Source organism: Vipera berus (genome assembly GCF_964194415.1).
Source record: "Vipera berus genome assembly, chromosome: 2".
Taxonomy (NCBI): Eukaryota; Metazoa; Chordata; class Lepidosauria; order Squamata; family Viperidae; genus Vipera; species Vipera berus.
The window spans coordinates 174,668,496-174,693,324 of NC_138203.1; the positions used below are offsets into that span (position 1 = coordinate 174,668,496).

General features: G+C 38.5%; 1 protein-coding gene across 8 annotated transcripts in view; it reads left to right on the forward strand.

Annotated features, from left to right (window-relative positions):
• MAP2K4 (mitogen-activated protein kinase kinase 4) overlaps positions 1 to 24,829 on the forward strand; it is an 85,938-nt gene that overhangs the window by 20,067 nt on the left and 41,042 nt on the right. For all 8 annotated transcript variants that reach the window (XM_081318307.1, XM_081318310.1, XM_081318306.1 and 5 more), the window contains 2 exons: positions 2,569 to 2,664; positions 23,625 to 23,799. In XM_081318307.1, the coding sequence (XP_081174433.1) occupies positions 2,569 to 2,664; positions 23,625 to 23,799 (271 nt within the window). The remainder of the gene's footprint in view (positions 1 to 2,568; positions 2,665 to 23,624; positions 23,800 to 24,829) is intronic.

The window sequence follows — 24,829 nt, forward strand, 5'->3', positions numbered from 1 at the left end:
AAAGGAAATTACATTAACACATACTGCTATAATAGTGATATGAGCTTGTGACAAAGATCATTTATATCTCTACTATTGTTAATTTAAGAAGCTATGATGAATTAGATTGAAAACAGAATATGGAAATACTAATTATGCTTCTTGCTTCCTATTGCATTGCTGTCAAATTTTAAGGTATTGGGCATAAAGTCCTCGATTTCAGCCGAAATTCAGAGGTGGGAGTTAGAAAGATACTATGTAGCTATTTGCAGAACTGTGCCAGAAATCCACTGAAATATTTATGGACATTTCTTCCAAAGTGGCTCCATCCTATGTATTGTGGTCTAGCTGCAGTATCTGGTGTTTGGAATTCATTAGATTTTTGGTTTGGCTGCATTCCTTCAAAGTTTATTTTTGATTATCATTTCATAATTGCTATTAGGTCATTTATGTTTTATATTTTTGCTTAATGCTATTGAACTAATCACAGTAAGAGAGGGCGATATAGTAATTTAAACTTTGGTTTGCAAGTGTCAACTTATGAGCTTTTTTCTAAAAGCTATGTTTCTCTTCAGATACAGAGTTGCTTAGAATATCCAAGGGCAATAGCTTTGTAGAAAGAAATGTCAACCTAATTAGTGTTGGCTTTGTAAAATAAAATTAATTTGGTAGACACATCAGGCTAATATATCAAAAAAATAAAAAATTGTAATGAAATAGTACAAAGGTTCTTGATTATTGGCTGCAAGATAGTACAAAGGTTCTTGATTATTGGCTGCAAGATGCTGTAGGAATTGTCAGATGTTAATTATGCCTTTAGCTCCTCTTGTTGCAATTCAAATTAAAAGCGACTCTGCTTTCATTAAGCCATATCAGGTGAGACATAGCATTAATCTGGGCCATACCTACTATTTTTATGTCTAAAATAAAAATAGGTTACTGATATTTTAACCTTGTAATTTTTCAGCATTCCTTTGGAATCTCAGTTGCTGGTTCAGTATCTGTGTTGAAGTATGTTGTAGAATTATCTCAGAATATTCTAGAACTAGAGAGCTGACATTATCTTTTCATGAAAGGAGAATTGTAATAACTTGTGCACATTTGAAAGATTCGAGCAACTGTATTCCCACTTTTAAAACTGACAATAATAAGTCAGGAATAAAGTGAAATCTTCTATCATGAAAAGTATATTTGCAGCAAATTTTTATAAGAATTATATGAAATTATATTAAAATAATTACTACTGAAACAAAGTAGATTACTTTGTCTCAAACAGTTGAGAATGCAGGGTTAGATTAATTATTATATTTCATGAATTCATGTCTAGTTCTATATATAAGCACCCTTATTTCAGTATTTGAAAGGACATATTCACATGTGTCATTTCAGGAATTGTGATGACTCTAGTAACTCTATATATATGATGTATCAATAATGCTGTAGTAATTTTTAGCTTATCTTTGAACAAGTTGCCTCAAAATTGAGTTTACCATGTATATTTTAAAAAATTTCCCAAAAGAAATCATTGGATTCTCCCATCCACTCCCCTTCTGTTAAAATTCTCAATATGATTAATATAACATAAGCTCTTATTCTTTCACTTTTAAAGCCTCTAGTTGGATTTTATTAAAAAACAAAAACCTTCTGAAAAAACATAAAAGGAAGCATTAGTTATCTCTCTATACTTTCTATGCAGAAGGCTCAGGAGATTTTGATAATAGTCATTTTTATATGCATTGCCTCCTGTCTATTTCTGTGGACAGATTCTTAATCCCCACCCCCACCCCAAGTTTATTCCACCTCCTTCATTAAAGAATATTAGAATTAATATAAGATATTTCCTATCTGGAAATATCAGTGAAAGAACAGAATCCAGAAATACTTATTTGTTCCTCAAAGAAACCATTAAATGAGCAGTGACCTACCTTCTTCAGTGTTTCATAATGAATTAAATCCATTCCATCCTAAAAATCAAATTATAGTTACTACTCCTGATTGATTGATCCAAGACAAAAGCAGTAAAATTAAAATATGATGAAACAATATGAAAAAAACCAGTGTGTCGTAAAGATCATTTATCAGTTCACAAATAATTTAATGCATTGTAGTTCATTGATACAATAACTAAATTTAAAATGTAATGGATTTGCTAAGAAGTTCAATAGATTTTCATATGACTTATTTCAAGTAAGCCTCAGACTGTAACCTTCTGCTTTTATTTAATGCAGTTCAGCTTAATGTACAATGATTTTAACAAGGCTTTCAAATTAACTTATATACTATATATATATATATCACAATGTACTGTATTTAATAGTAGGATGTCTTATGTTCCCTATATATATATATATATATATATATATATATTTATATATATTAATAAAAAGACATCTTTTATATAGATATAGATATATAAAAGTTGTATAATGTCTTTTTATTTTTCAAGTGGAAGGATAAAGAAGATAAATAATGTGTATATTTTGTCTGAAACAGGCTGTCTTCTCAGTGACTATTTATGCATGTCCTTGCATTATATGATAACAGCACTGTGTTTTCCTGTCATTTTTATAATCCTTTTCCTGGCTGAAGTGATACTCAAGCAACAATGGGTAGTAATCACATTGCCCCCTTCACGTTCAAAAGGAGAGAGGCGGAGATGATCGTGAAACTTTCCAGCAGGCTACAGTAAGCATAACTGTGTGTTAGCCCATAATATGTTAATAATAGCCAAAAAGAGATCATCAGCACAATTATAGTACCTTGCAGGAATTTTTCATATTGTGAATGAATTAATACAGCTATACAATTTTGAAATAACTCAATTTACATACTCATTTTATCTGTATAAATGAATTTATTGTTGTCTGTACTGTCTCTCTTTTAACTCTCACTGGCATTAAAATGATTATTATTGTAAAAATAATAGCATTTTCAAAATTACTTTGTATTACAATAGCCTTCTTTTAAAATTAAACACAATTAAAGGCAAGACATTTAAAGAACCAAAACAGTATATAAAACAATGCATAGATGTGATAAAAGCAGGAATGATTTGCAAAACAAAAAGATTGAGAGGTGCAGTGAATGATGTTGGTAAATTAGTTTTACTTACATTTTCTTTTCATTACATTCCTTTAATTTATTTACCATATTATTCCTTTTCTGTACTCTGCATAATGTTGGTTACTTAAAAGCAGTGGTGTAAAGGTTTGATATGTAACTCAGTAATTTTATTTATAAGATTAAATTTTGATGGAATTCAGTTCAATTCTTCTTTAATGCCAACAGGTGGTGCTCAAAAAATAGTTTTTTTTGCCGGCTTGAGCTTAACAACAATGTAAAGACCTTCACTTGCAGATCTTGCCTGCCCTTTTAAAAATCATTGTTTATGTCATAATAATGCATCCTTCAGAGACATGTTCGTTATTAAAAGTGGATTGTTGCAGAGGACATAGAGGAAAAAATATTGCTTTAAAATTATGCTAAGAGAATAAAAGGAGTTTTGGCATTTTCAATTCATGCTTAGTTTAATTAAAAGGATATCTACAGAGGTCTGGATATGCATGTAATTTGAGAAACAAATATGCAGAAAATATTGAATAAACTTTATTTGATGAAATTTTGTATTCTACAAATAGTAATGAGTGAGTTCAGTATGCTTCAAACAGACAGACTTCATTTTCCTGGAATACACTTAACTATTAAAAATATTTTTTAAATAGGTATTTTAACTTTATTTTAGTTATAAGTTTCTAAGATTCAGATTATCAGAGGCTAACCAAAATAAAGTGTTTAAATATCAACACTAATGTTAAGCATCATTAAATCTATAAATAGTATTTATACATTTGAAAAGATTCCTCAAAAACTTGTGAACAAATATCTTACAATTGCAGCTACAGATAGATTACCCATAATTTTGTAAAATTAACAAGTTTAGAAAATGATGGATACGTGAAAGTTCAAGATGTATCTGCTAAATACGTTCGTAGATAGGACTGCAGTATGTGAAAATTGCCCTGAATCTGTTTTGAAATAATATATATTACTGTATTCTCAAGCGATCCAGTAAGTATGTAAGCCTTCTAAATATACATACATAATTAATTAATTACTGATGGTCTTAGGAGACACAATAACATTTTGAGAGGTTTTTCAGACATTCAAAAATGTCCTTAGGAAACCTTGTTTCTGAGTCAGTAGTATTATACAATAGAGCTGAGCTACATTTGGCCCCACAGATATTACTAAAGCTACTACTCAATGTGCGACACAATTACAACACTCATTGAGGCTGCTGAGACTTGAGCATTACCAGGAAAACTACAATTTCCTAATTTTACATAACTTGGATAATGTGGAACTAAAGAATGGATATAATTGTGCTAGTTCTGTCGTTATACAGGCAGAAAAATGAAATTTTCTAGTGCCTCATTCTACCAAGAAATCAGTTTATTCTATACATTAGATAAATTAAATCATTTCCTATTTCAGAGGTAATTTGAAGTTCAATAAAATATTCCAATTATAAACTTCCTTATAATACTTGTCAAAGGATAATTAATCTTAGTACATAAATAAGCCTGGCAATATTTCATTTTATGAATTGTTTCCCAGAAATCCAGAAGATAGATGGACCTCTCTCTTTTTGTGCCTAGATCAGTTCATTATTGTTATGATGTTGTGTTGTAGTTTTAGTATACATTTATTTTATGCATTAATTAGAAGTACAGGAGCTCCATATACTAACCAGGGAGCAGCTTCATAGACTTGAACCCATAATCATCTCTGGTCTACCATGGATGGTTTGGTGGATTCTGCACACAAAAAAACTGCTCATGTGTAAACTTTTGCAGATGTTCATGCTCAAGAACCGAGAACAAGTGGTGTCTAAATCATAAGCCAAGATAATGAAATGGCCTTAGTTATCGCTTAGGGATATTTTTTTGATATTTTTAATTAATGTATTATGTGTATTCACATACTTTGATATATTGTTATTTTAGAATGAGAAAGAATGGTAGGCCATTTATTCTCTATGTTTTCTCTTTCCCCAATTTCTACAAAGCTGTAGCTGTCTTACTAGTTTCATATATCTTTTCTGACATTGTTGAAAGGAGGAATTTAAAGGAGGCCTAGAAAAAAAGCAGCGGAATTCAAGAGTGCAGGAGTTTTCTCTTCATGTTTAAGCAAGTTTTTTTATCTCTTATTTTGTCTCTGAGAAGGATTGTCTTTGACTATTAAATGTTGATGGTCTCATGACTATGATATGATTTCTGTTACCTTTAATAGAACTCTGACATTTCCTGTAAAACTAAATTATGATTAATATTTTAGTAAATGCATTACTAAACATTACATACTTTAAGAATTAAGTTTTAAAGTCTGTACCAATCTTTCTTTTGATAGAAATTGGATTCCTTAATATGAAGACCTTTAATGAGTTGTTGCTGTTATTCTTATGGATTTAATTATGCATATGATCCTCAGGTTATGATCAGTCATTCAGCAACCATTCAAACTTGTGATGGCGCTGAACAAGGGAGACGTATGAAGAGCCCTTAGAGTTCCAGCTGTTGTGTCCCCGCATTCATGTGATCCCAATTTCCAATGTTCCCTGCTGGCTTCCCCAAAACAAAATCAAAAGAAGTGTGGTCACATGAGATCCTTTCTTAATGACCCATGCTGTCCTTATTTAATGACAGGAAGCAGGATTCCTAGAATTGCTGTTAGTAAGCGATGTCATGTGTTTTATGGCTGCATTGTTTAGGGGTAGCAGTTGTGGTTCCAGTTGCTGTTGTAACCCAGAGACTACCTGTATCATCTATTCTAAGTATTGTATATATGTGTTTGTAGCTTTTCTAGCAATTGGGGAAATATTTGAATATATTTACTTTTCCATATAATAGATTAGGATATATAATTGAGTAATACTCTATTTCCTGAATATGTCATTATATAGCCTGTACCTCCAGGTACAGGTAGCAGAACCTTGGCTTGACTAAAATCGCACTACCATACCAGATATAAAACTAAACTTCAGTTGCATTTATGGCATTCAATTGGGAAAAAACTGGCCAGATTTTAGCAGAGATTGCTTCGTGTGGTACAGGTAAGACTAAGGCTGATTATCTAGTGTATGCCTTTGTTTATTAAAAAGCATTGTGTGAAGTCCTTGATTGGCCAAAACCCTGGTCGGGGGTAAATATCTCTGGCCTCATCCGGTGACCACTCTGACACATAGAATGGAAGAAGAGTTAATGATAAGGAAATGAAATGAGAAAAATAGATAAGTAGTTTGCTTGTGAAAATAAGAGAAAGAAAGAAAAAAGATGTAATAGACTTAAAGGTAATTTGATCTTGAAATGAGATGATGAGTATATTAAGTATGTTGGAAAGTATGGGCTAGGATCATATAGTTTATTGTAGTTTCATATGAAAGAGTACATAGGTTTGAGATGTCCCATGTTGCATATCAGTAATGTAAGGAACAAGGATGAGTACTGGAAAATTGCACAAGAATCCAAATTTATTTATTTACTTAGAAAATTTATAGAGCCGCCTACTCGCTCACAGCGACTCAAATGTCATATGGAAAAAGACTATTCTATTAGGTAATATGAGTGGATGGATTGAAGCAAGATGAAATGAGAGAATACAGAAAAAGTGGATTGGGCTTTTTGGTTATCCAAAAATAAATGATTGATGAATATCTGCTTTGAAAAAAGTTCTGCTTCAGATGCATAGCTTAAGCATTAGTCTATTTGAGCATACTTCTGGGAAAGGAATCATTATGAATCTTTAAGCTTGATTGATTTGATTGAGTAAAAGTAGAAGTACCGCAGGAAGAGAAGTTGTGAAAGTAGTAAGATTTTATAAATTAGTGAGACAAGGTGGTGAAGTGAAAAATCTTCAGACCCATTAATGATTCGGTTGAAGAGGCAAAGCTTAATTTGGTGTAGTGTTTGCTCTAGCTTATTTCCAGAAAACTAATAATGTAAAATGATAACACCTACAGGCAATAATTCTGTGTGGAGCAACCTTTGGAAACCTTTGGTCGCACTGGTAGATGATATCTGGCGGGCCCGGGACAAGGGTTGTTCCTCTGTCCTTGTCCTACTTGACCTCTCAGCGGCTTTTGATACCATCGACCATGGTAACCTGCTGCGACGGCTCAGGGGGTTAGAAGTGGGAAGCACTGTTCTACGGTGGTTCTCCTACCTCAGGCCGCTCACAGTTTGTTTTAGCAGGGGGGCAGAGATCTACCCCGAGGTCCCTCACTTGTGGGGTGCCTCAGGGGTCGGTTCTCTCCCCCTCCTGTTTAACATCTATATGAAGCCGCTGGGTGAGATCATCCATGGCTTTGGGGTGAGGTATCACCAATATGTGGATGATGCCCAGTTGTTCATCTCCACCCCGAGTCAACCCAGTGATGCCCTTGACGTGATGTCCCAGTGCCTGGAGGCGGTGCGGGTCTGGATGGGAAGGAACAGGCTCAGGCTGAACCCCTCCCAAGACCGAGTGGCTGTGGATACCAGCATCTCGTATTGTCCAACATGTTCCATCTCTTTTGATGGGGGGGAGGTATTGCCCCCCTCAGATAGGGCCCGTAACCTGGGTGTCCTCCTGGATTCACAACTTAACTTGGAGGATCATCTAACTGCTGTGACCAGGGGGGCCATCGCACAGATTCACCTGCTGTGCCAGTTACGCCCTTTTTTGGACCAAGATGCCCTATGCACAGTCACCCACGCCCTTGTCACTTCTCGCCTGGATTACTGCAATGCTCTCTACATGGGGCTGCCCTTGAAGTGCACCCGGAGGCTTCAGCTGGTGCAGAATGTGGCCGCGCGGGTGCTTATGTTACATCACTCCTGCGCGAGCTGCATTGGCTTCCGGTTGCCCTCTGGGTACGATTCAAGGTGCTGGTAATTAACTTTAAAGCCCTACATGGCTTAGGCCCAGGGTACTTGTGAGACCACCTGCTGCCATTGTCAACCTCCCATCGCCCGGTTCGCTCCCACAGAGTCAGCCTCCTCAGGGTTCCGTCGGCTAAGCAATGCCGGCTGGCGACCCCTAGGGGGAGAGCCTTCTCTGCAGGCGTGCCGACCCTCTGGAATGAGTTGCTTCCAGAGCTGCGGATGGCCCCTGACCTTCGGTCCTTCTGCCGTGACCTGAAGACATGGATATTCCAACAATCGGGCCTGGACTGACTATAGTTTTAAATTTGGTTTTATTGGGTTAATTGTTATGTATTTATTACATTTATGGTTTAATTCTTTTTTAAATTTTGTATTTTATGTTTTTTAACTTTTTATTGTTGTGAGCCGCCCTGAGTCCTTAGGGAAAAGGGCGGCATATAAATTGAATAAATTCAATTCAATTCAATTCTAGAAATGTAAATTGGTAGTGTTGGTAGGAATGAGACAGAGAAAACAATTATATGGAATCAACTTCATTATTATTGATGTGTTATTTCCAAACACTAACCCTAACGCTTCCAATATTTAAAGCACAAAAGCAATTTGGGATTTCCTTTATCCATGTCAAGCTGTTTTTAATTTAAGATCAGATAAGGAACTTTCTGATTGTGTTTAAACAAATTTAAATCTTTGAAAGTGGTTGTTTTGGTCAATCATCATCTACCTAGGATTCATTAAAGTCTCATCACTGTTATTTAATTGATTTACTTTTCCTGAATACGGTTTTTTCCCTCTGTTCTAGTGCCAGAGTTTGTACTAGCAGATACTAGTAACTAGCTGCTGTTGTTATTATTAATAGTATTTATTTATTGATTAAGCTTATACACTCTGTCATGCTGCTGGGAAAGGCTACAGAACTGTGAGTTAAGGAGAAGTGGGTGGAGGAGCACAGTAGAAAAATGTGGGTTAGATAGCATCACCACCAGATGGATCGTAGCTGGCTGATAGGCCGTACTCAGCGTGTGGTCCTCAATGGAACTGCATCTACATGGAAGGAAGTGTGTAGTGGGGTGCCCCAGGGCTCTGTTCTGGGTCCAGTGCTCTTCAGCATCTTCATCACCGATTTGGATGAGGGGATAGATGGGAAACTCATCAAATTTGCAGACGACACCAAGGTGGCAGGAATAGCCAATACTCCAGAAGATAGGCTTAAAATACAGGAGGATCTGGACAGACTTGAACACTGGGCACTATCTAACAAAATGAAATTCAATTGTGAAAAAAGTAAGGTTCTACATTTAGGCAGGAAAAATCAAATGCACAGGTATAGTATAGGTGGTACCTTGCTTAATAGTAGCAACTGTGAGAGAGATCTCAGAGTCCTAGTGGACAATCACTTAAATATGAGCCAGCAGTGCGCTGCAGCTGCCAAAGAAGCCAACAGAGTGCTAGGCTGCATTAACAGAGGGATAGAATCAAGATCGCGTGAAGTACTAATACCACTTTACAATGCCTTGGTAAGACCACACCTGGAATACTGCATCCAGTTTTGGTCACCAGGATGTAAAAAAGATGTCGAGACTCTAGAAGGAATACAGAGAAGAGCAACAAGGATGTTTGGGGGACTGGAGGCTAAAATATATAGGGAACGGTTGCTGGAATTGGGTATGTGTAGTTTAACAAAGAGAAGGGTGAGGGGTGACATGATGGCAGTGTTCCAGTATCTCAGGGGCTGCCACAAAGAAGAGGCAGTCAAGCTATTCTCGAAAGCACTTGAAAGCAGGACAAGAAGCAATGGATGGAAACTAGTCAAGGAGAGAAGCAACCTAGAACTAAGGAGAAATTTCCTGACAGAACAATTAACCAGTGGAACAACCTCCCTCCAGAAGTGGTGAATTCTCCAACACTGGAAGTTTTTAAGAAGAGACTGGCCAGCCACTTGTCTGAAATGGTATAGGGTTTCCTGCCTTAGCAGGGGGTTGGACTAGATGACCTCCAAGGTCCCTTCCAACTACTACTACTACTACTACTACTACTACTACTTATTATTATTATTATTATTATTATTATTATTATTATTATTATTATTATTATTATTATTATTATTATTATTCCCTATGACTCTAGAAGGTTTACAGGTTTTTTTAAAAAAACGAACCCACAATAAAACAATGTAAGTAAAAACAAGGAACAAAAGATGACAAATACCAGACAGCACCAGAAGCAGACCTACTAATCCTTGCTAGATCTTCAAGGCCCTTTGAAACACCAGGATAAGGAATACCTGGGCCAGGAGCCTTAACATTCCTTGATGCACAGAAAGCGTTTGATAACGTAAACTGGCAATTTATGTTTGAGCAACTTGCAGAAATGGACTTTGGAAAAAAAAACTTTATAAATGTAATCAAAACAATTTATTGTAAACAAACTGCCAAAATAATTGTAAAAGGAAATCTTACAGAAAACTTCAATATTAAAAAGGGCACAAGACAGGGATGTCCACTATCTCCATTACTATTCATATTAACATTGGAAGTACTGAATAGAAACATTAGACAAGATATAGAAATTAAAAGACTGGAGATAAAAGATGAAAAGTATAAATTACAACCATTTGCAGATGACCTGGTTTTTATACTGGAAGATCCACTGGAAACAAGCACTAAGCTTTTGGAGAAAATAGAAAAATTTGGAGAAGTGGCAGGGTTGACAATAAACAGAGAAAAGACCAAAGTGCTAACAAAGAATTTAACAGAAAAATAAAAAAATCAACTAACAAAAAAATAATCTTCAAATAGTTAAAAAAGTCAAGTACTTGGGAATGTATTTAACAGCAAAATGTGTAACAGTAAAAGAAGATAATTATGTAAGACTGCTAAAACAAAATTGGATTTGGAAAATTGGAAGAACCCCCAACTTTCAATGTTGGGGAGAATAGCAACAGTGAAAATGAATATCTTACCAAAAATGCTCTTTTTATTTCAACGATCCCTGTAAGCCTGGGAAAAGCCTTTTTTGATGAACTGAATACAATAATATTGAAATTGATCTGGCAAGGGAAAAAAAGCTAGAATCAAAGTGAAAATGCTACAAGAAGCATTTGTAGAGGATTTGGACTGCCGGACTGGAGGTTATATTTGGTTTAAAGAATGGATAATGCTTAGAGATAAAAGACTATTGTACCTAGAGGGACATGACCTGTAAATCGGTTGCCATGCCTTTCTGTGATATGGAAAGAATAAAATACATAGATACTTTGAAAACCATTTTATAAGGAATGCATCTCTTTCAGAATGGGAAAGAATAAAAGAAAAAAAATTACATTAAGATACCCAAATGGCTTTCAACAACGGAAGCTTTTGCTTACCCAAATTTAATTAATTAGGATAAAGTTGTGACTTATAAAGTTATTTTGTACAATGAAGGAAAATTGAAAGACAGACAAGAATTACAAGAACAAGGTATTGACTTAGCATGGTAGCCATATCTGCAAATTCAAACGAGATATGAAAAAGATGTTAAAACAATGGGATTTTATAAAGAACAGACAGACTTTGATCAGATACTGTTAAAAACAGACAAAAAGTTGATTAAGAAACTATAGATTTCTGTTAAATTTAAAGATGGAGGCAAAACAAGTAAAAGAAACTGATAAAATGGGCAAAGAATTTTGGATATAATATTAGAAGATTGGCAAAAGTTATGGGAAAGAAATGTTAAATTAACTAAAGCAGTGCCATATAAGGAAAACTTAAATAAAATGTTTTACAGATGACATATGACACCAGTGAGATAAAACAAAAATGTTTAAAAATACTTCAAACAATTGTTGGAAATGTAAACAGAGACCAGGTACTTATTATCATATCTGGTGGACATGCCCTAAAGGAAAAAGAGTTTAGGTTAAAATACATTTATAGTTGGAGAAAATGACTAAAAAACAAATAGACTTTAAGCCAGAATTATTTTTGTTAGGAATAATAGGAGCTAATTATGAGAAAGACTGTAGATAACTAATACTACACATATTAACGGCAGCAAGAATGGTATTTGCCCAACATTGGAAAAATGAAAACTTACCAACTGAAGAAGTACTAATTAAGAAAATTCTAGAGTGTGCAGAAATCGATAAATTGACTGTAAAGACTCAGTGTACTTTAGAACATGGGAAATTTTTTATCAATGGCTAGAAAAACAAGTCAGAGAGAAAGGAATGTTATATGTAATTTTGAATTTATATTAGTAAGAAGAAGGCTATTGAGTGATGAATTAACATTGTTTATGATAATTAACTATATCATTGTTAGTTAAATACATGTACCCAGACATTATGCTGTTTGCTAAATATTGAAAATGTTATTTGGAAAAACCCAAACCCAAACCCTAATCCCGACTCTTACCTTACCCCTAACCCCCATAAAAACTAATAAAATCTATTAAAAAAAAGGAATACCTGGATCTCAGAGGGATGGGAGGACCTCATTTCAGATAGAGCACTTGCAGTATTTTGCAAACTGTGAGTAGTAATAGTGGCAATAGTAACAGCATGACTTCCTGTTTATAAGTTGGTTTAGGTGGGATTTTGCCCTTAAAAGCAGGCAAGAAATATCACAGGGGTAGACCTTGATTAATGATTGCCTAGTGATCATTTGCAGTTACAACGGTGATGAAAAAGGACATTTGTGACCAATGCCTATATTTATGACCTTTGCAGCATTTCTCTGTCAGTCACGTTTGCCATTGCAATCAGTTTATGTGTTGTCGTGTTGCTAAGCTCTCCCCCTTTTTCACACCTCAAAGAGATTGTCTAAACAAGCTATTTCTTTGTATAATGAAATTAATAGATAATTTTGAGAAAAGAGAGAGAAAATGCTGCCTAGAAAACCTTCAGGCAAGAGACGAAAGAACCTGCAATCATTTAATAGTCAAAGAAACTTAGGAATAGTGGTCTCCAACCTGGCAACTTTAAGACTTGTGGACTTCAACTCCCAGAATTCCTCAGCCAGCTTTGAAGTCCACAAGTCATAAAAGGGCCAAGTTTGAAGACCCCTCTCCAAGACCATCCCCACCAATAGTGACAGGGCAAGCCACTAGCCTAGAAGATAAACTGAGAGCAAACCTCACTCCTTACTAGCACTGATGGTGTTACTTAGTTTGGGTAATGAAAAGTCTGCAAAGAAACAACCAAGCTGAGAGAGCACCAAAGACCCCTCATTTCAACCTTGAGCTATTGATATGCTTCTTTATTGATATTTTTAACATTATTGTGTGACTTGTGACTTATATGTATTAACTATATTATATATTTTATATGTAGTCCAAGATCATTCTTCTTCATTCAGTGTGGCCCAGGTCAGCTAAAAGGCTGGATATCCATGCTCTAAAAACTTATGGCATCTATAAGGCTAAAAATATTGATTATCGTATAAACATTTGTAGATTACATGCTAGGTAATGTGATGCAAAATTCCAGTTCCTCATCCATTTGTGGATGTTCTCTTGTAGACAGTGAAGTTGTAGGAAATAATAGCAGAGTTACTATGGATATAGAACAGTTCTTGATGAAAACACAAACAACTTCCATAGTTAAACATTTTTACTTAAAAACACAAATAAAATTGTTTATCCATCAAAATTGTTTATCCATCAAAGAAAGATTGTACAATATTTTGCAAAGAATGGAAAACTAACTGTAACAAAGTCATTTTATGAAATAACTCCAAATATGTCAGTTATACAGAAAGAACATTTATTTCCATCATTGCTGTGCAAAATAGTTTTTTACGTGAGTGTTTATTATCCTCAATCATAAGTAGGTAATTGGTAAAGATAAAATGTACTTAATTTCAAATTATTCTCAGATGTCCTTCGTTTTGGATATATCAGTAAAATTGAGGATTGGAATTGCCCCTTCGGTTTGTCTTTTGTTCGCTTAATTTTGTAGTTTTGTAAATAATTTCTGTAGATAATAAACAATTTTTCCCCCAAGTACTTATCAAAAATGAAAATGTACTGGTATTAACACTTCTTTTTTTAAAATTTTTATAAATTTTATTAAACAAATTTTAAATAAAAAAACAAGAACATTATTACAAAGTACTGAAAAGTGCATCAAATAGAAAAACACCAAGACATCCTAGACACCAAAAAAACAAGAACAACAATATTAGACAGGACCGGGGAGTGTAATACTACCCCTAATTTCTTTTTCTCGTGCATCCCAGGCTAAGTAACCTTTAATTACCAAATATTAGAAATCTATAATTGTATATACCGTATATACTTGAGTATAAGCCGAATTTTTAGCCCACTTTTTGGGCTGAAAAATTCCACTTCGGCTTATACTCCAGTCAACAAAAAAACTTACCGAGGACTTGTGCGCGGCCGAGGCTTTGGTGCTTCCGGGATCGCGCGCACCTCTCCCAAGCCACCGCAGTCCGAGACCTGCAGGTCTCCGTTCCTCCGCGCCCTGCCTGCCTGCTTCTTTCAGCTGTCTGCCCATCAGCTGTCCATAGGGATGCTGCAAAGCTCTCCTTCTCTAGGCCTTGGACTCCCTCCTGGCTGAAGAGTAGATGAACCAAGCCAGCAAGGAGACAAAATGTTTCTGCAGCTGTTTTTCCTCTGAAGGTTTTTTTTGTTTGTTTTTTTTAAAGTAATCTCCGAAGGTTATGCCAGAAAATGGAGGACGCTGGGTCTTTGCAAGCTTTAGCTGTCCGCCTGGCTGCCTGAAGGCCGCCCTTTTCAGGCAGTCTGACAGACAGCTAAAACTTGCAAAGACCCAGCGTCCTCCATTTTCTGGCACAACTTTTAGGGATTTATTATTATTATTCCTACTACTACTATTACTACTACTACTACTTCAGGAGTAAAAAGTTGCAGAAAAAAATTCTCTCCTTACTAGCTTAGTTCCTCTACTCTTCCATCTGGAGCCAAGGTAAGATTTTAAAAAGGTATATTGGTTGGAAGGCAGAGGGAGAGTTTAGTTTTAGCATCTAAAAAAAGGGGGGGGGAAATCAGCGAGTACATCCCAACCAGCTTTTTATGTTTTTGTTATTGAAGAAATATGGGGGAGGGGGAGGGGTTCTGGGGTGGGTTGGGGAGGGGATAATATTGTAACTTCAATAAAAATTTTCAATAAAAAAAAAAGAAATATGGCTTTCTGGGGGAAGGTGGGGAGGGCGTTAAGGAAGGAAAGGGTTTTTGGAAGCTCGTCCTGAAGCTGCCTTTTGTGCAAGGGGCCTTTTCTCAAAGCCTAGAGAGGCAGCTTTGTTGCCTCCCCGTAGACAGCTGATGGGCGAACACCAAAAGCTCCAAAAGGCTAGGGAACTAGTCCCAGAACACCTTGGTAGGAGGAAGGGCAGAGGCAGAATTGGGAAAGAGGTAAGACAGGGTTTTCCTTCCCAGATGTTTCTCTTTGGCAAGACAGCCAGCTGTGCTGAAGCCCAGTATCTGGGGGTGGGGGAGACCTGAGGCAGGCGGGCTGGTGCTTGCATTAGGCCTCCCAGGATCCCAGAGGCTTGCAGAGCGCGGATCCAGCCTCCGAGGCATGCAGAACGGCGGATCGGCTTATACTCGAGTCAACAACTTTTCCCAGTTTTTGGGGGTGAAATTGGGGGTCTCGGCTTATACTCGAGTCGGCTTATACTCAAGTATATACGGTATCTCCAGATTCTATACCTCAAATAATAATACACAATCATCTGGTATTTCCCCCGTTGAGATTAAATATTCTATTTTGTAACCATGAATACCAGGAGTCCCAACTTTTATTGAAAAGTGATTCACTTTTCCCTTTGAGAATATATGTCATTCGATCTGACTCTGCGCATAGTAATACTTTCTCTATTACTTGATAGTCCGTTGGGATTTCCTTCGTCTTCCAATATTGCGCATAAATCATACGCGCCGCTGTTGTAATATGTATTACTAGATACCAAACATTTTTTGGTACTTCTTGTGGCTTCGGCCCCAAGAGGAAAATAGCTGGGTACAATTGAAGATCATATCCTGTTATTTGAAATAACCAATTTTTTATATTGGTCCAGTAACGCCTAACCTTTGGACAAGTCCACCATTGATGGTAAAAAGTGCCCCTGGCAGAATCACATTTCCAACATTTGTCATTTGCATTGGGAAACATTTTTGAAATTCGTGCGGGACCTACCGTATATACTTGAGTATAAGCCGAATTTTTCAGCCCACTTTTTGGGCTGAAAAACTCCACTTCGGCTTATACTCCAGTCAACAACAAAAAAAAAAAAGAACTTCTACCCCCGTTTGGAGAGCTGCTGCTTTCATCAAACATGGACGAAGGCAGCAGCTCTCCAAACGGGCTGCGGCGGTTTGGAGAGCTGCGCGCGCAGCTCCGCCGCCACCTCTGCAAGCCTCCGCTAAGAGAATGGGGCGGTGGAAGCTTGCCACCCATTTTCTCGGCGAAGACTTGTTTCGGGGGATCCAGCCTCTGTCACCCCCTTCTCTCAGCTGGGCAGCTGAGAGAAAGGGGCGGCAGAAGCTGCATCCCCCGAAAGAAGTCTTCGTCGCTGAGACAATGGGCGGCAAGCTTCCCCACCCCACACTTCGCGGAGCGCTCCAACGCCTTGTTCTCTCGTCTCACGGAGACTTGTTTCGGAGGATCCAGCCTCTGTCACCCCTTCTCTTAGCTGGGCAGCTGAGAGAAAGGGGCGGCAGAAGCTGCATCCCCCGAAAGAAGTCTTCGTCGCTGAGAGAATGGGCGGCAAGCTTCCCCACCCCACACTTCGCGGAGCGCTCCAACGCCTTGTTCTCTCGTCTCACGGAGACTTGTTTCGGAGGATCCAGCCTCTGTCACCCCTTCTCTTAGCTGGGCAGCTGAGAGAAAGGGGCGGCAGAAGCTGCATCCCCCGAAAGAAGTCTTCATCGCTGAGACAATGGGCGGCAAGCTTCCCCACCCCACACTTCGCAGAGCGCTCCAACGCCTTGTTCTCTCGTCTCACGGAGACTTGTTTCGGGGGATCCAGCCTCTGTCACCCCTTCTCTTAGCTGGGCAGCTGAGAGAAAGGGGCGGCAGAAGCTGCATCCCCCGAAAGAAGTCTTCGTCGCTGAGACAATGGGCGGCAAGCTTCCCCACCCCACACTTCACGGAGCGCTCCAACGCCTTGTTCTCTCGTCTCACGGAGACTTGTTTCGGAGGATCCAGCCTCTGTCACCCCTTCTCTTAGCTGGGCAGCTGAGAGAAAGGGGCGGCAGAAGCTGCATCCCCCGAAAGAAGTCTTCGTCGCTGAGAGAATGGGCGGCAAGCTTCCCCACCCCACACTTCGCGGAGCGCTCCAACGCCTTGTTCTCTCGTCTCATGGAGACTTGTTTCGGAGGATCCAGCCTCTGTCACCCCTTCTCTTAGCTGGGCAGCTGAGAGAAAGGGGCGGCAGAAGCTGCATCCCCCGAAAGAAGTCTTCATCGCTGAGACAATGGGCGGCAAGCTTCCCCACCCCACACTTCACGGAGCGCTCCAACGCCTTGTTCTCTTGTCTCACGGAGACTTGTTTCGGAGGATCCAGCCTCTGTCACCCCTTCTCTTAGCTGGGCAGCTGAGAGAAAGGGGCGGCAGAAGCTGCATCCCCCGAAAGAAGTCTTCGTCGCTGAGAGAATGGGCGGCAAGCTTCCCCACCCCACACTTCACGGAGCGCTCCAACGCCTTGTTCTCTCGTCTCACGGAGACTTGTTTCGGAGGATCCAGCCTCTGTCACCCCTTCTCTTAGCTGGGCAGCTGAGAGAAAGGGGCGGCAGAAGCTGCATCCCCCGAAAGAAGTCTTCGTCGCTGAGACAATGGGCGGGAAGCTTCCCCACCCCACACTTCACGGAGCGCTCCAACGCCTTGTTCTCTCGTCTCACGGAGACTTGTTTCGGAGGATCCAGCCTCTGTCACCCCTTCTCTTAGCTGGGCAGCTGAGAGAAAGGGGCGGCAGAAGCTGCATCCCCCGAAAGAAGTCTTCGTCGCTGAGAGAATGGGCGGCAAGCTTCCCCACCCCACACTTCGCGGAGCGCTCCAACGCCTTGTTCTCTCGTCTCATGGAGACTTGTTTCGGAGGATCCAGCCTCTGTCACCCCTTCTCTTAGCTGGGCAGCTGAGAGAAAGGGGCGGCAGAAGCTGCATCCCCCGAAAGAAGTCTTCATCGCTGAGACAATGGGCGGCAAGCTTCCCCACCCCACACTTCACGGAGCGCTCCAACGCCTTGTTCTCTCGTCTCACGGAGACTTGTTTCGGAGGATCCAGCCTCTGTCACCCCTTCTCTTAGCTGGGCAGCTGAGAGAAAGGGGCGGCAGAAGCTGCATCCCCCGAAAGAAGTCTTCGTCGCTGAGAGAATGGGCGGCAAGCTTCCCCACCCCACACTTCGCGGAGCGCTCCAACGCCTTGTTCTCTCGTCTCACGGAGACTTGTTTCGGAGGATCCAGCCTCTGTCACCCCTTCTCTTAGCTGGGCAGCTGAGAGAAAGGGGCGGCAGAAGCTGCATCCCCCGAAAGAAGTCTTCGTCGCTGAGAGAATGGGCGGCAAGCTTCCCCACCCCACACTTCGCGGAGCGCTCCAACACCTTGTTCTCTCGTCTCACGGAGACTTGTTTCGGAGGATCCAGCCTCTGTCACCCCTTCTCTTAGCTGGGCAGCTGAGAGAAAGGGGCGGCAGAAGCTGCATCCCCCGAAAGAAGTCTTCGCCGAGAAAATGGGCGCTGAGATTTTCTCGGCGAAGACTCACCTTCTCCCGTTCACCTTCAGCAGCTCCGCCAGGCCCGTCCAGTGCCCTGCTAGCAGAGCTTGACAAATGCAAAAGCTGCTTTGGTTAAACACTGGAAGGTTTAGTGATTAACCCACCCCACCCCACCCGGTCTTCTTGCTGTTTCTCCCCATCCTCACTCACTTGCTGTTTCTCCCCATCCTCACAGGACAAAATAGGGCAGGGCAGAGCCGGCAATTAAAAATAGGATGCAGATAAAAGGAAAGGTAAGGAGGGGTTCAGGTTGAGAGGAGAGGCTGCGTAGCCTTAGTGTAACTCCTGTTTGGGCTGACTGGGTTGCCTCCGATGGGCTCTGACAGTGGAACAGAATGGAATAGAAAATATGGAATGGATTGGAACAGAACGTAGAACAGAACAGAACAGAACAGAATAGAATAGAATAGAAATATAGAAAGTGAATAGAATAGAATAGAATAGAATAGAATAGAATAGAATAGAATAGAATAGAATAGAATAGAATAGAAATATAGAAAGTGAATGGAATAGAATAGAATAGAATAGAAATATAGAAAGTGAATAGAATAGAATAGAATAGAATAGAATAGAATGAATAGAATAGAATAGAATAGAATAGAATAGAATAGAATAGAATAGAAATATAGAAAGTGAATAGAATAGAATAGAATAGAATAGAATAGAATAGAATAGAATAGAATAGAATAGAAAGTGAATGGAATAGAATAGAATAGAATAGAAATATAGAAAGTGAATAGAATAGAATAGAATAGAATAGAATAGAATAGAATAGAAATATAGAAAGTGAATAGAATAGAATAGAATAGAATAGAATAGAATAGAATAGAAATATAGAAAGTGAATAGAATAGAATAGAATAGAATAGAATAGAATAGAATAGAATAGAATAGAAAGTGAATGGAATAGAATAGAATAGAAATATAGAAAGTGAATAGAATAGAATAGAATAGAATAGAATAGAATAGAATAGAATAGAGAATGGTAATAAGAATAGAATAGAATAGAATAGAATAGAAATATAGAAAGTGAATAGAATAGAATAGAATAGAATAGAATAGAATAGAGAATGGTAATAAGAATAGAATAGAATAGAATAGAAATATAGAAAGTGAATAGAATAGAATAGAATAGAATAGAATAGAATAGAATAGAATAGAATAGAATAGAATAGAATAGAGAATGGTAATAAGAATAGAATAGAATAGAAATATAGAAAGTGAATAGAATAGAATAGAATAGAATAGAATAGAATAGAATAGAATAGAATAGAAATATAGAAAGTGAATGGAATAGAATAGAATAGAATAGAATAGAATAGAATAGAATAGAATAGAATAGAATAGAATAGAATAGAATAGAGCTGGAAGGGACCTTGGAGGTCTTCTAGTCCAGCCCCTTGCTCAAGCAGGAGGACCTATACCAGTGGTGGTGAACCTATGGCACGCCTGCCAGAGGTGGCACTCAGAGCCCTCTCTGTTGGCACGTGCGCCACCACCGCTGCCAGCAGCAGGTCCTTGTTGGTTGGTGGACTGGAAGAAAAGGGAGGGGGAAGCATTTTACATGCGTGCATGCGCGCACGGGGCCACGAGCAGGCACATGCTGCAAAGGGGGCGGGGCTAGTGCCTGCGTGATACTCACTAGCCCAGCCCCGTTCTCACGTGATGCGGTGCCTTGTATCTGCACCCTGCGGCACGGCGGTTGGCGTTTTTGTGCCTTGCGGTACGGTGGCCCATTTTTTGCTCCCCCTTTTTTTTCGTGCCAGAGACGGCACTCAGAGGCGCCTCCCTGTGCCCTCCCCCGAGGGCACCAGAATGCCGATGCTGCCTTGGCACTTTGTGATAAACAAGTGGGTTTTGGCTTGCGGTTTGGGCACTCGGTCTCTAAAAGTTTCGCCACCACTGACCGATACCATCTCAGACAGGTGAATGTCCAGTCTCTTCTTAAAAACCTCCAGTGATGGAGCACTCTTGATTTCTGGTGGCAAGCTGTTCCACTGGGCAGCTGAGAGAAAGGGGCAGCAGAAGCTGCATCCCCTGAAAGAAGTCTTCACCGAGAAAATGGGCGCTGAGACGCCTCATTCTCTCGCTCAGCGGAGACTTCTTTTGCGAGATCCAGCCTCTGCCGTGCTGCACCGAGAGAACAGCAAGCCGCCCCATTCTCTCGGCGGAGCACTCCACCGCCCCATTCTCTCGGCGGCTTGCCACCCCGTTCTCTCATCTCAGCAGGGGGATCCAGCCTCCAGCTGCTGCATTTCCCAGCCTCGGCTTATACTCGAGTCAATAACTTTTTCCAGTTTTTGGGGGTAAAATTGGGGGTCTCGGCTTATACTCGAGTCGGCTTATACTCAAGTATATACGGTAAGTACCATCTATACAACATTTTGTACATATTTTCTTTAAATGCCGTTGCTAACGTTAATTTTATAGTTTTCTTCCCAATTTGTTCCCACTCTTCTAATTCTATAGTGCGACCAATATTTCTCTGGTTTCTCTTCAGATCGTATAAATCTTTCGCCTTTTTTTTTAACACTTCAATAGAATTTCAAAAATCTGTATTGACTTTTTAAAATATATTGGATTATATAATTTGAATCTTGCTTTAACTTATATGTTTCATGTCTTCTAAATGTTTGTCCCTTTGAGTTTAATTTCAAATGCTTGTAATATGGATTTTTAAATTTTTAATGAGAAATTGTTATGAACTATAATCTGAATAAATTAGATCGTGATGATGTTAATGTTAGGTTGGATAGAAAAGAAGTAATTTTGTTTACGTTGCACGGAGCCAAATCATTTTTTGAACAACAATGATAATAGGTATTTGATTTTAAGTTAAAAACTTAATTTCCACTAACGTTGTATCGTGTTTATTCATTGTAAGTCTGTATTAAACTAAAAAGGAACTAACTTAAGTAGTGAGGGCAATGAGTATTTGCAAGGTGAATGGGGTGAGAAAACCCTATAACTGAGTCCTAGAAAAATTGTGACACCTCAGGCGATCATGAGCTATGTTCTTGTTACCTGCCTAAGATATACAAGACATTATATAAAGGGCTATGGGGGAGGAAATTATGGGTATGATGATGTAATTGTTTTTATCATTAGTTAAATTCTTTATCTGAATCATCAGTGTCCTGGAACAGAAGGCTATTATGTTCTACACCAGAGATGGGAAACTATGGCCCGTTTACGATCTGTGAACTTCAACTTCCAGAATTCCTGAGCCAGCTGGCTCAGGAATTCTGGTAGTTGAAGTTCACAGATCGTAAAAGGGCCATAGTTCCGCACCCCCGTTCTACACGTTCAGCAATATGCAGAAGACAATTACTATGGAATCCAAGTGTTTTCCTCTAGGAATTGAGATGTCTAGTTCTACTTTCCTCCGTAGTATCTGAATCTTTTCCCCAACCACAAGTTCTTCCTCAAATGCAAGTATTTTCATTTTACTGATAATCTGCAGGACTCCAGCAGGAGCATGGGAATGCTGAATTCATAGCATCAGTATGATGGTCTTTTAATTGGGGTGATTGTTTTTATGAGTGTCGTGGCAAAGTTTGAAATTTTGTTGCTTAAACTTCAATTCCACTCAACTTTTTATTTCATTTTTTTATTCACTTATTTATGTTAGAAAGCCTAGCTATGTTGAACATCTAGGTTCATATTAAAGAGAATTGTATGTTTTCTGTGTCCCAAAGGTTAGTAATCTCCTCCACCCGTTGGTTCTTTTCTATACATTTGAAACGCTTTGGGATGATTTTTGAAGATGAGCAGCACCGTTTCCTGTCATTTTGTGGTGGAAACATGAAAAATATAATTAACCCTAAAATATCAGATCACAATTACAACAAAAAAATAACCTTTCTATAACAAAAAATCCAACCACATATGGCCTTCCTCATTCTGTGCCTCTCAGTCCTCCATTAGTGCTTCGTTCTGTGTAGATGGTGTCCCCTAAAATATTGAAATGAAGGGGGAAGGGTCAAAAGCCTTAAGAAATTAGTATTCATATATAATGATATGTTATTACATAATGCCTGTTTTTCTCTTCTATCTGTCTGCACATCTCAGTCAATTTATACTTGGAAACCTCAATAAAACTATATATTTCTATTTGATTTGCAGTAATACTATAGTTTGCGCTGTTCAAATACAATCACATACTAGTTTACCATAAAAGGATATGCAACATTATGTAGGCACTTATTCATACAATTCAAACAAAATCTTGGCTTAGCATCGTTCCTGAAAAGAGCCATGTCTAAGAACTAAAAAGGTTTTTTTCCCAAGACAATCAGTTTTAACAGTGTTAGGAGAACTTTGAAATGTAAATCTAAAATATTTTCACAGTAGGAGTTAAAGAGTTTAGTGTTAGCAATTCACATCTCTCTTATCAGATATAAAATGTTTTTATTTGGCGCTCCTGCCACAAAAATATTTTTATACACTTCCTTCTTTCCTTTAGAGATAAAAATTAGCAACAATCATTTTGTGGCTTTTAATTTACTTTACAAATACACCAAATAGTTGCTTTATAATGATTTTTGGAAGTTGAACAGATAAAAGCCCTTATAATTTGGCGTTTTGTGTTAAGATCAACCAATTATAAAAATGCATTGACTACAGATATAAGTTTTTAATGATATTTTAATACAGATCATAAAAAAGATGGTTATTGCCATATAATTATTCTAAAGGGACAAATTACAAAACATTTCCTAGCACTGCTTGTAATAGGTTTTAGCCAGGAATTTATAAATATCCTCAAAGACATGTTAAAAAAATAATATTTTTTGTTTCCTTTGTAGTAGTTAAAATTAAGTTAGGATCTTGCATTTTGCCCCATCCCACTCCTTCTTGGGAGTTTTATCTTTTTGCATTAGCTATGTGTACATTCCTCTATATAAATGCTTTTGATTGGTGCTGCTGAAAAAAGTTTTAAACTATTTAAAATGTGGAAAAATTCCTTCCCAAATTTTTTGACAGAGAGAGACTGAGAACACACAGCATTGAATCATCAGGAAAATTGAAGATTTCCCCTGAACAGCATTGGGATTTTACTGCAGAGGACTTGAAAGACCTTGGAGAAATTGGACGAGGCGCTTATGGGTCTGTCAACAAAATGGTCCACAAACCAAGTGGGCAAATTATGGCTGTTAAAGTAGGTGATGCCCATAATTATTTGTACTTCCAATAGTAGGGCAAAACATGATGGAGAATTTAACGTTATATCCATCTAGCACTCAACAAATGTCTGTTGTTTATACAGCACTTTGTAAGTGCGGTATTAGCAGAAAGAACTGTCTTATTACTGGTTTATCTGATGATACAAAGTTTGAAGAAAATAGTCCTTTAAAAAATATTTCTGCATATGCATAACATGGGATTAAAAATGTTAAAAGGTTGTAGTGATGTACAAAAGTGATGTATAGAAATACTTTTTCATGGACAGATCATTAGTTTAAACCAGTGGTTCTTAACCTTTTCTTCACCACGGACCCCCTTTAAATACCTTTAAATACCAGGGCCATGGACCACCAAAACTTAAAATTTAAGTCATAACCATTTCTTCAAGCCTTCTTAGACCCCCTGTTAAGGGAATGGTACAACTTGCCACAGCCAACTTGTTGCGGCCAACTCACCATAGCCAACTCACCATGACCAACTTGCCGCAGGACAACTTGCCAGAGCCAACTTGCCATGGGACAACGCACTGCAGAACAATTTAACAATTCTGTTTAATTATTTAAAATAAAAAAATATTTTAATTTATGTTGATTACATTTCATTCTGTCCCTCCTTTTGCATCCTTTCTTTAATGATTCTATTCCACCATTTTTTGTTACTAGTGTAACTTTTGTCCAGTAACAAGTTGTAGTGTGGCAAGTTGACCGTGGCGAGTTATCCCACAGCAAGTTGGCCTTGACAGGTTACCCATGGTGAGTTGGCCAAGACGAATTGTCATAGACCCCCCCTGTCAAGACGTGCCCCCCCCGGGGTCCATGGATCTCAGGTTGAGAACCACTGATTTAAACCAATGTGCTTATGGAATTTTAAATATTCTCCACAGCTTTTCTCCAGCAGCACTGTAGATATATTTTAACTTACATCAATAAATGTAATGAAGGAATCAGTTTTCCTCACTCCTATTCCAGTGTCTTAGGAGTATAGATGAAATCAAAATATTTTGA